The sequence below is a fragment of the Erpetoichthys calabaricus genome, chromosome 11, assembly GCF_900747795.2.
Source record: "Erpetoichthys calabaricus chromosome 11, fErpCal1.3, whole genome shotgun sequence".
NCBI classification, from domain to species: Eukaryota; Metazoa; Chordata; class Cladistia; order Polypteriformes; family Polypteridae; genus Erpetoichthys; species Erpetoichthys calabaricus.
The window spans coordinates 158,967,170-158,979,402 of NC_041404.2; the positions used below are offsets into that span (position 1 = coordinate 158,967,170).

The 12,233-nt window shown below is 37.3% G+C and overlaps 1 protein-coding gene across 1 annotated transcript in view; it reads left to right on the plus strand.

Moving 5' to 3' along the window:
• The window catches only part of ears2 (glutamyl-tRNA synthetase 2, mitochondrial), a 32,143-nt gene extending 25,615 nt beyond the window's left edge, over window positions 1-6,528 (plus strand). Inside the window, exons 7-9 of the mRNA XM_028814445.2 lie at window positions 4,192-4,322; window positions 5,073-5,208; window positions 6,350-6,528. Of these exons, the coding sequence (XP_028670278.2) occupies window positions 4,192-4,322; window positions 5,073-5,208; window positions 6,350-6,436 (354 nt within the window). The 3' untranslated portion in view covers window positions 6,437-6,528. The remainder of the gene's footprint in view (window positions 1-4,191; window positions 4,323-5,072; window positions 5,209-6,349) is intronic.
• Window positions 6,529-12,233: the final 5,705 nt, after the last annotated feature.

Below are 12,233 nucleotides of genomic sequence, written 5' to 3' on the forward strand. Positions count from 1 at the left end.
ACACTATACATATAATAGAAGATGGATATATAGCATGCAGGTGTGTGTGTGTATATATGTATATATATATATATATATATATATATATACAGTGGTGTGAAAAACTATTTGCCCCCTTCCTGATATCTTATTCTTTTGCATGTTTGTCACACAAAATGTTTCTGATCATCAAACACATTTAACCATTAGTCAAATATAACACAAGTAAACACAAAATGCAGTTTGTAAATGGTGGTTTTTATTATTTAGGGAGAAAAAAAAATCCAAACCTACATGGCCCTGTGTGAAAAAGTAATTGCCCCCTGAACCTAATAACTGGTTGGGCCACCCTTAGCAGCAATAACTGCAATCAAGCATTTGCGATAACTTGCAATGAGTCTTTTACAGCGCTCTGGAGGAATTTTGGCCCACTCATCTTTGCAAAATTGTTGTAATTCAGCTTTATTTGAGGGTTTTCTAGCATGAACCGCCTTTTTAAGGTCATGCCATAGCATCTCAATTGGATTCAGGTCAGGACTTTGACTAGGCCACTCCAAAGTCTTCATTTTGTTTTTCTTCAGCCATTCAGAGGTGGATTTGCTGGTGTGTTTTGGGTTATTGTCCTGTTGCAGCACCCAAGATCGCTTCAGCTTGAGTTGACGAACAGATGGCCGGACATTCTCCTTCAGGATTTTTTGGTAGACAGTAGAATTCATGGTTCCATCTATCACAGCAAGCCTTCCAGGTCCTGAAGCAGCAAAACAACCCCAGACCATCACGCTACCACCACCATATTTTACTGTTGGTATGATGTTCTTTTTCTGAAATGCTGTGTTCCTTTTACGCCAGATGTAACGGGACATTTGCCTTCCAAAAAGTTCAACTTTTGACTCATCAGTCCACAAGGTATTTTCCCAAAAGTCTTGGCAATCATTGAGATGTTTCTTAGCAAAATTGAGACGAGCCCTATTGTTCTTTTTGCTTAACAGTGGTTTGCGTCTTGGAAATCTGCCATGCAGGCCGTTTTTGCCCAGTCTCTTTCTTATGGTGGAGTCGTGAACACTGACCTTAATTGAGGCAAGTGAGGCCTGCAGTTCTTTAGACGTTGTCCTGGGGTCTTTTGTGACCTCTCGGATGAGTCGTCTCTGCGCTCTTGGGGTAATTTTGGTCGACCGGCCACTCCTGGGAAGGTTCACCACTGTTCCATGTTTTTGCCATTTGTGGATAATGGCTCTCACTGTGGTTCGCTGGAGTCCCAAAGCTTTAGAAATGGCTTTATAACCTTTACCAGACTGATAGATCTCAATTACTTCTGTTCTCATTTGTTCCTGAATTTCTTTGCATCTTGGCATGATGTCTAGCTTTTGAGGTGCTTTTGGTCTACTTCTCTGTGTCAGGCAGCTCCTATTTAAGTGATTTCTTGATTGAAACAGGTGTGGCAGTGATATCAGGCCTGGGGGTGGCTACGGAAATTGAACTCAGGTGTGATACACCACAGTTAGGTTATTTTTTAACAAGGGGGCAATTACTTTTTCACACAGGGCCATGTAGGTTTGGATTTTTTTTCTCCCTAAATAATAAAAACCATCATTTAAAAACTGCATTTTGTGTTTACTTGTGTTATATTTGACTAATGGTTAAATGTGTTTGATGATCAGAAACATTTTGTGTGACAAACATGCAAAAGAATAAGAAATCAGGAAGGGGGCAAATAGTTTTTCACACCACTGTATATATATAGATATAAAATATGTTGCATAGTTTACTGTCAAATAATGCAAACAGTACGCGACACGTGTTTTGCCCTAATTCTGGGCTCATCAGGCGTACATACTCACTGCACCCCCTTCTCTGGGATAGAACCTCAGACGTAACCACAAGCATTACCTGGTAGGTAACCACCCATACAATCAGATTGTGATTCAGACTATGAATGCCATGAATGTAATTACCCCGATCTGCATGTCGTCAAATAAACGAACCACACGACGTGGTGCAACGTCAAATAAACGAACCACACGACGTGGTGCAACGTAAAGAGGCTTCGCCACTGACATCCGAGGTTCGATCCCTGAGAGGGGGTGCAGTGAGTGTATACACCTGATGAGCCCAGAATTAGGGCGAAACATGTGTCGCGTACTCTTTGCATTATTTGACAGTAAACTATGCAACATTCTATGATCTGCTTCTTGCAACTGAAGAGGGCACCGTGGCAGATGTTTGCCGAATGGCAGACCAACCACAAGCGTTACCTGGTAGGTAACCACCCATACAATCAGATTGTGATTCAGACTACGAATGCCATGAATATATATATGTATGTATGTATATATATATGTGTGTATTTAGATATATAGACAAAAGACAATACTAAACAACACAAAACATAAAATTATGAACATTAAGTTTAACTTTTCATCCCCTATAGAAAAAGTTACATAACATGTGAATTCTATCACTTGGTTGAGATAGATATTTTCCTCTCTTATGGAAAAAGGCCCATAGCTTATGAATCCTGATCTTTCAAGACGGATAAGCTCTTTAGCTTGTTTTTAAGCTTGTCGTGTTTTATACTGTGGCGTTCATTTGCTCACAGCAGCCTCTGCGCTGGGTTACCACCAACCTCCACACAGAGCTCTCTCTCTCTTTCTGTGTGTGTGAGAGTGTTAATATATGCTGCTGTACACTCTTTTTTTTTTTTACTAGATTTATGTTGAGACACTCATAGTAACCAGAACTTATCCTTCACAAAGTTATTACCTTACAGTGTTAATTATACCATAATATATTAGCTGTTTTGGTCCTATCTATTAAATTACAATTAATAGTTCACATAATCAAAGTAATACTTATGGTTCAAGGTGAGCAATTCTTTGTTCTTTTCCTGACTGGCTTTCTCCGGGCATATGAAAGGATCTTCAGTGCACTTTCTTTCTTTGTTCTGGAGCTTATCTCCTTCTTCGCCTTTGGTCATACCTTTTGGTACTTCAGTTTCATTTTGAGGGTTTTACACACACACTGTGACCTCAGTAGCTTGCAAAATTATCCCTGCTGCATCAGCTAATGATCAGTTAGCCCCCGTCATTAACAAGTCAAATGCGTGCTCCCTGTCTTCCTCATGCACTTACTGTTCCTCAGCAAGGCTGGACTAATGGCAACCTCATCCAAACTCCAGTTCAGACAGGTATTCTACCCTTCCAGTCCAATACAGTTGCACCTTTGAGTAAAGGGATTTCTTCAACCTCTATTGCAACCTTATCAGCTATGGGTTCTGGCTATGGGTACTAACAGTTGGACAGGTTGACCTGTATCTTCATGCGAGAAGAGCAGTTAGTTAGGGTGTGGTTGATGTTTTTAAAGGAAGGAATACTGTCTTGTTATTGGCTTCTTGGATGCACCTAAGTCCATCCTATTGGTTGACAACTGGTGTAAAGTTTTGTCTATCAATGTTGCATATCCTTGATTTGTGGTCCTTTGTTCAGAAATTGGGTCTCCTGGTAAAATGCATGATGTTAATTTGTCCTTCAAGGGCCAGCAGAAATTTGTTGTTTTGTTATCTTTTGTGTGTCTCCCCTGTGTGTGAGTGAAAACAGAAAAAAATACTTGGTATCCTAAATGATGCCTCTTCTACAACTGACAAAACAAAGCTTAATTAAAAAACTATGCTTTTTTTTGTTTTTTTGGTCCAGAATGAGGGGTTAGTTCCAATTTAAATGACAAAGAAATGCCACAGAAAATGCCATAAAAACGTTTTTTTACAGGTCTTATTCAGGAAAATCAAACCTAAGTTTTCCAATCCCACTGAGTCTTCAAATCAAATTTGATGCTCAGGTAGCCATTGTGGAAGAGACATGCAGCAGGAGTTAGACAAGGTTAAAGACGTAGCTAGTGTTCTGTTTGGAAAATGAAAATCTCAGCTAAGCATCTTAAGTTATAATGAAAGATTATTATAATGGGCATCTAGATAAAATGTATTTTTTCTTTTGCAATATATCTAAATATTATTTTCCAAGGTACAGTACTATAGTTAACCAAACCAGGCTCTGAATAAAAACTGCTAAAATGGAATGAAAAGTAAAGACATCATTAAATCATAACAAAAACTGAATAATGGCATAAGGGTGTGATACAATAAAGACAGGACATTACAGACAATGTTTTGCATGCACAGGGTGACAATTAAAACATAAAGTTGACTTTTGCAACCCACAGGGTCATATCGCCAGCCTTCAAGAATTGCTGTTGCCACAATACTCCTACCTCTGGATCAGACCCTCTGTGTCAAGGGATGAGTTACTAAATGTTTCAGCTGAAGTAGATACAATCATTCAGCTTGTTTCGAAGTGAGTATGTTAATAGTAAAATTGAATGAAAAATGACTAAAGAAAATCTGTTAACTTCAAATTAGGCTTATGTGCAGATTTGAGAAGATATTTAAGCATTAGGTGCTTATGCATTTTTTTGAATTTCCACACTTTCACTATCTTACGTGTCAATTTTTTAAGAAGAGCTTAAATATAGAGTAGCTTAATGCATACTATTTTTTCTCACCTGTATATATCTGTAAATAGCAATTTCCTTCTTAATTTCAGCCTCAATTAAACATTGTATTTTTGCCACTGTTTATTCTAACTACTTGCAGTTGTTAATGGAAGTGTCTGTGAAAACATGTGGCTTGCTAAAAATAGGCCTGCATGAAAAGGAGTGTGTAATTTCACAGCAAGAGAACAACACCTATTAATCAACGTTTTACGCAAAATTCTTGATTTTATTAGCTGTAGTTTACATTTGTATCACAATATTACCATGTGTTTGTCATGTCCTTTACTGGATATCAGAGGTGATCAGCATTTCTTTTTACATAATCATGCTCATCTAATTTCTTCCAGCTGTTATGGTGAAAAAAAGATAATTGAAATGTAGGGTTCACATCACAAGAGCATACTGTATATTAGTAGGACAACATTTGGTAAGATATGTAGTTCAAACATTTTATGAACAATTGACAATTATTATGTGTCTTTCTGTGCATCTGTTTTGTACTTAAAATTTTTCGAATTTATTAAATAGCCAGTGTTTGTGTGTTCTTTCAGACTGATTGATGTGGATAGTGCAAATTTAACAAATGAAACAATTAATACAGAACTGAAGGCTCTACAGAAGAAGGTGAAGAACACTAACTATGGCACCATGATGAAAGTCGTCCGGCTTGTATTAAGTGGACAACAGGTTTGTCATTGAACTTCTCAGAAATAAGGAATTAAACAAAAAAAAAGTAATAGCCAAGGATTACATTACCAGAACAGAAAATAATGTTTGTTTCTTTATATATGAAGCATAAATTTTCATGCCTTATATGTAGTAGAATATTTTGAAATGTCCTATTCCTGTTAATAATGGGAAACCATTTAGGGGACACAGCATATTTTTTAAATTCTTTATTAGTTTCCAGGCTCTTCTTTGTCAGTAGCAAAGGCTTACTAATGAGGACATAGATAGATAGATAGACAGACAGATAGTATAACTATAAGGAGGCACCACTGAGCCCTAAACCACAGACACAACCTCACCCAACACAATTCCGGGTGCAAATAAAGGGTATTTATTTGTTACCACCTCCATGTTCATCAGAATATACCAAACAATCTATTGCTTCCTTCCTTCCTTCAAGTGAGTGTTGCTCACTGCCTCCCAACTCTGATTCATCAAGGTGAGGCCACAAGCTACTGTACTTTTAAACTGGACCAAGGACTTCTTCCGGTATTCTGGCAATGATCTCCCAGGGCACTTCTGGGTCAGGTGTAAACCAGGGTTGTCCTCCCCAGCAGTGACAGGGTTGTACTTCTGGTTTTCAACTCCAATGCCACCTCACGGGTGTCTTAACTGGGTTTGGCCTGGAGGGACACTGCCACCTGCTGTGTGGGGGAATGAATAGCTTTCGCCGCTCCCGTTCACCCAGTCCATCCATCATACTCTTTCTCTACCAGAATGAAGGGTATAAGGCATTTCAGCTGAGTCAAGTCTCGTCTTCTGCCATCCTTCCACTATGGCTTCCCGTCCAGGCAAGAAATCCTGTTCCATCATGACTGGGATGCTTGTTCTTACCCCATGGCACTTACAATAGATAGATACATAGATAGTAATATTTATATAATTCTTTTCAGTCTACCCTTCCATTCTTCTTTCTTATTTTGTAAAAATAAATTTCATCTGCTCTGACAGAAACTATGCAATACAGCAACAACATATGTAAACTAGCCAATATGATCATTTTCAATCCTTATTAAAGTGTTTTATTTTACTAAAGGATTATGCTATAAAGGTGTCCTGGAATTACTTGTTAACTGATCAAAACTATTTCATTTTACAGAAAGGTCCTAGTGTTGCTGAGATGATGATATCCTTAGGACCTAAGGAAGTCTGCAGTCGCTTACAGCGAGTATCCTGCAGCAAATGAGAAGACTGCACAGTAATGAGAGGTTCCACTCCACATTCCAAAAAAGCCAGCTGGATTAATAAAAACAACTATTAAATATATCTTGAACCATGCCTATGCTTGAGGGCTTGTATTTTGCTTTTGCAGTAAAACTATCACCATCCATATATTTTGTCCTGTCAGCTTTCTAAGCCATGCTTTTTTGAATTTTTTTAAGGTTATCAGTCTATAAAATAGTTCTGTATATACAGTGCAAAGAATGAAAATGAAATACACAATAATCAGTAATAGAGTAATCATTCCCTGCTTTTTCATGTCTTTAATGTCGGAAGTAAAAGTATTAATAATGTGAAATTTTGTTTACTGCAATTATATCTCCTTTTGACATTATGTGCAATAAATATAAAAAAAACTTTTTCAAACTTTTTTTTACAGTTCTATGAGGAAAATAATTTTAACAGCAATAAGCTGAAAAGGTATTTTGAAATATTTGGATTTTGTTTGTAGTAAACATCAGTCCTTCCGTTCCCCAACTGCTATTACAACATCGGGGTCTTTGAGAACTGAAGTCTATCTCAGTAGCAAAGGCACAAAGATTGGCAGTCAGTCCTTTGCAAAACCACTTACAGACTTAGCAGTGCACATGTAAATCAATTGAGTTCTGCGTTGCTAATTAATATCATCCTGTGCCACCACACTTCTTGTTCCCCCAAGTTACAATCCTCGTTAAATAAAAGCAGGTTAAACTTTTAAATTTCAGCTCATGTATAAGAGACTTGTGAACCAAACAAGAAAGAATTAACTTGGCTAGACTTGTGTCAAAAATGATTTTAGCATAACTGAGCAGCTAAAATTCTATTTAATTCATGCATTTTATCACCCATGAATTTTTTTTTTTATATTTTATTAATTTTTATTGTAATCATTCCATACAAATAGATCAATTATAACCAAACAAATTAAAGACAAATCAAACCCCACCCCTGAGAAGGAGAGCTTAGCTAAAGGAGAATTGCTTAAGGCTTTTTAATAAGACAACATTAAGCAAAGGAAAGGGAGAAATAAATATATATGTAAATAAGAGATGGAGAAGGGAATTAAATGCGGTAATAGTTATTTCTCTTATTCTAAAATATTATTGATCAGATCCTGCAAGGTTTTGAAAAAAATTTGTACAGATCCTCTAACTGAGAATTTGATTTTTTCCAATTTCAAATAATATAAAACATCGGTTTCCCACTGACTTATCAGAGGAGAGTTAGGATTCTTCCAATTTAACAGAATAAGTCTGCGTGCCAAAAGTGTGGTGAATGCAATCACCGTTTGCTTGTCCTTCTCCACTTCAAGTCTGTCTGGAAGAACACCAAACACAGCTGTTAATGGGTTAGGAGGGATTGTGACCCCAAGGCTGTTGTCTGAAAGGCACTTAAACATTTTTGTCCAAAATGATGTTAATTTGGTGCAGACCCAGAACATGTGACCCAGTGAGTCAGGAGCTTAGTTGCAGCGTTCGCAGGTTGGATCTTGCCCTGGAAACATTTTGGACAGTTTTAAGCGAGACAGATGAGCTCGATATATAATTTTTAGTTGAATAATTCTATGCTTTGCGCATATTAAGCTCGAGTGAATTCTCTGCTTTGCTACCTTCCACTCCTTTTCTGATATATTGATTAAGAGATCTTCTTCCCAATGTCCTCTTGGATCTTTGAAAGGTAGGGACTCTAATAGGATTTTATATAATGCGGAAATGATGTTTAATTCCTCGACATTGAGCAGTATTTTTTCCAGCATTGTGGAGGGTGCGAGGTGGGGAAAATCGGGCAATTTCTGTTTAACAAAATTTCTAATTTAAAGATAGTGAAAGAAATGTGTAGCTGGGAGGTTGAATTTTGAATGTAATTGTTCAAAAGATGCAAATATGTTGTTTATATAAAGATCTCTGAGCATTTTAATCCCAAAACCTTTCCAGGTATTAAAAACTGGATATGTTTGCGAGGGTTGAAAGAGGTGGTTTTCTTGCAGAGGTGCCACCGATAAAAGATTTTCCATCTTAAAATGCTTTCTAATTTGGTTCCATATTCTAAGTGAGTAAAGCACAATTGGGTTATTAGTATATTTGCGATAACTTGCATTTATTCGAGAGCAGAGCAGGGAGTACAAAGAAGTACTACAGGATTTTACTTCTATTGCGGACCAAGCCTGTGTATGTGCATTTATTTGTGTCAAGGTTTTTATGGCTTGTATGCTTGCTGCCCAGTAATAAAACTGAAAATTAGGTAGAGCCATGCCACCTTCTGCCTGAGGTCTTTGTAGGGTTGCTCTTCTGATATGTGGGTGTTTTGAGTTCCAAATGAATGAGGTTATTGTTGAATCTAATTGCTTAAAAAATTAATTTTCCTTGAAATGTTTGAGGCAAGCAGTAGCCTATTATAGCACCATCAGATTCAAGGCAGGAACCAACTGTGGACTGCAGTTCACCACAGTGTGTGTACACGTGTCACAAACTAGGCCAAAGTCAAGAATATGCAGAAAGAAACAATTAAATCACTGTGCCTCCTTACATGCACAACGAGTGGATACCATTTGAAGTAGAACACAATATAACTACAAACTTGCAAGCAGCACTTGAATAGTCTATGTAATTTAATATTATGTAATGCATTCATTCATATTAAAGCTAATGTTAACCATAATCAGTTACTTGAAAGTGACTACTGTGTCAGATCTCACCTGCACATTCTAAGACAACTTCACATCTCTGTGATTGAAGAAGTGTTATTTTTTTGTAAGGATTTTTTAGCATAATTGCCCCCTATTAACAAATATGGCTATGTGTGTGAGTATGCCTTGTGATGAACTGTTGCTTTGTTTAGTATTGGTTCCTGCCTTGCCCACCATGCTGGCATGCTGCTTGCCTCTCTGTGAGCTGGAATAGGATAAGTGGATTAGAAAATGAGTAAAAGCTACCGAAAAATGCAAAAAAATAAAAAATAAAGTGCTGTGCAAGCTTCATATTTAACTAATGCAGGTGAACAGCACATTGATTACCAGATGTACAAGTAGGAGTACCACCAAGTCATAAAATACTAAAAGCATAAAGTCTTCTGCACAACAAAAACAGAATGCAGACTGCAGTGAAACTTTATGACTGCAAGCAGTTTCAGTAAGTGGTACAAAATTTATAGCTTTAAATATTAAGTGATATTCAAACTGACGTAATGACTTATGACTTTTTTTTGTAAATGCTACAGTCTGACCAATGTGTTTTGTTTTATATACAAATTAAAACTGTAATACATTAATTTTAAAAAATCTAATGTTGGATATTATTCTAATACGTAATTTTATTGCAAACTCTCTGGCTCACATAGAAAAACAATAATAATAAAAATGAATAATAATAAATATATAATATATATATATGCATATATATTATATATGTAATAATAATAATTGATTTTGTCATTAGATATTTCAAAAACTCAAATATGCTGTCTGCATAAGTTTTCATCCTTGCACATTTATTATTAGAACTTCCTTTTTCAGCAATAACAACTTTTAATCTTTTTAGGGTGTGTGTCTACCAGTTTTGCACACTGGGCAGGAGTGATGTTTGCCTATTCTTCTTGATAGATTTACACTGGCTAATTCAAGTTACTAGAGGAGTTCTTATGGGGTGCCCTTTGCAGATCTTGCCAGTGCTACTCAGTGGGAATGAGGAGAGAACTTTGATTAGATCACTCATAAACACTCCACTTTTAATTTATAAGCCACCTAAATGTTGCAGCAACCTTGTTCTTGAGGGTGGCTGTCCTTTGGAGAGATGACTTCTAAGCTTTTAGCAGGCTGCAGTTCCTTTTCAATGTTTCTTGTACAGTGTTCCATCCATTTTTCTTTAAAATTCTAACATGTTGTTCATTAACGGTTTTAGTCACCACAGGAATAATGCTTCTTGATGCAAGGACAGTTTTAGATTTGTGAAACGTATATACCTTTGATTATTTTGGCTGACCAAAATAAGTTTTCCAAAGCACAGCAAGTTTGATCTTGTTCCTTACTGCAAAGTAAAATTATTCCTTTGCAGTAACAGTTCCTCCCATACAACCTCCTGTACAGACCTGTATTAGGCAGAAGGTTAGATGCATTTTTCTGATATATTTATTCTACTCGTACTAACAGAGATCTGTAGATCTGTCAGAGTGATGGTTTGATTCTCAGTGATTTTCCTCACAAGTTTTCCATTTTCAATGCCATTTTATTCTTGACATACAGTTTATTCTAGGCCGTGACAGGGTGGAGTGATGCAGCATCCATTTCATGATTACTCTGATCGACATCCAGATACATCAATATAGTTTTTCTTATAACTTTTTTCTGTTTCACTGCATTTTTATTAGTTTGCATTTGCTTTGCTTAGAATCATCTTTAGACTTAATATCCATAGCTTTTCTTTAGGTACTCTGTATCAGCATAATTATGTATACAGTATGGTTAAAAGATATACAGCAAACGCCTCATCTCATCTTCCAAACCCACTTTTCCTGGAGAGGGTTGTTGTGTATACAACAAACATAAATCATAAAGCTGAAAGAAACGTGAGGGAATGTTTAAAGAGAACTATACATTTACACCAATCAGCCACAACATTAAAACTACTGGTGGTGAAATAAGTAACATTAATAATCTCATTACAGTGTCAAGGGGTGGGATACATTAGGCAGGATGTGAGCAACTTTGACAAGGGCCAATTTGTGATGGCTAGACCACTGGGTCAGAGCATCTCCAAATTAGAAGGTCTTCTGGTGTGTTCCAGATGCAGTGATTAGTACCTACCAAAACTGGTCCAAGGAAGGACAACTGTTGAACTGGAGACAGTGTCATGGGTACCCAAGGCTTATTGATGCTTGCTGGGAGTGAATGATAACCTGTCTAATGTTGCACAAATTGCTGAAAAACCTAATGTTGGCCAAGAGAGGAAGGTGTCAGAATGCACAGTGTATTGCAGCTTGCTGCATATGGGGTTGTGTAGCTGCAGACTGGTCAGAGAACCAGTGCTGACTCCTGTCCAATGCCGAAATCTCCTACAATGAGCATGTGAATGTCAAGCCTGGACCAAGGAGCAACGGAAGAAGGTGGCCTGGGGCCACATTTTCTTTTAGATCATGTGGATGGATGGGTGTATGTGTGTCTTCTTCCTGAGGAAGAGATGGCAGCAGGATGCATTATGAGAAGAAGGTAAGCCAGCAAAGTCAGGATAATGCGCTGGGCAATGTTCTATTGGGAAACCTTGGGTCCTGGCATTTATGTGGATGTTACTTTGACACATATCACCTACGTAAAGATTGTTACAGACCATGTACACCCCTTCATGGCGACGATACTCCCTGATGGCAGCAACCTCTTCCAGCAAGACACCTTCAAAGGTCTTCTGGAGTTCATACCTCAACAGGTCAAAGCTGTTTTGGTGGCACGAGGGGGACCTACACAATATTAGGCAGGTGGTTTTAATGTTTTGGCTGATCGGTGTGTATATATTTTTATGGTTCAAGTTCCAAATGTCCTAGCTTTCTGAAGTGGATCAGTACACTGGCCAAAGACAATAATGTCAAGTGAAAATAAAAGATCTACGATTAGGTGCATCATCTACCCCAATGCCAACAAAATAAATAGAATGTGACAGTCTTAGTAATAGCCAAACAAAACAATTTTTGCAATCAATTAAAAAACAGTATGTGAAAGCATTATACAAATTAATACAAGATACCATATCCTTGATGCCATCCATCCATGTATTTTCTAAACCCAGGGGTCCCAGGGA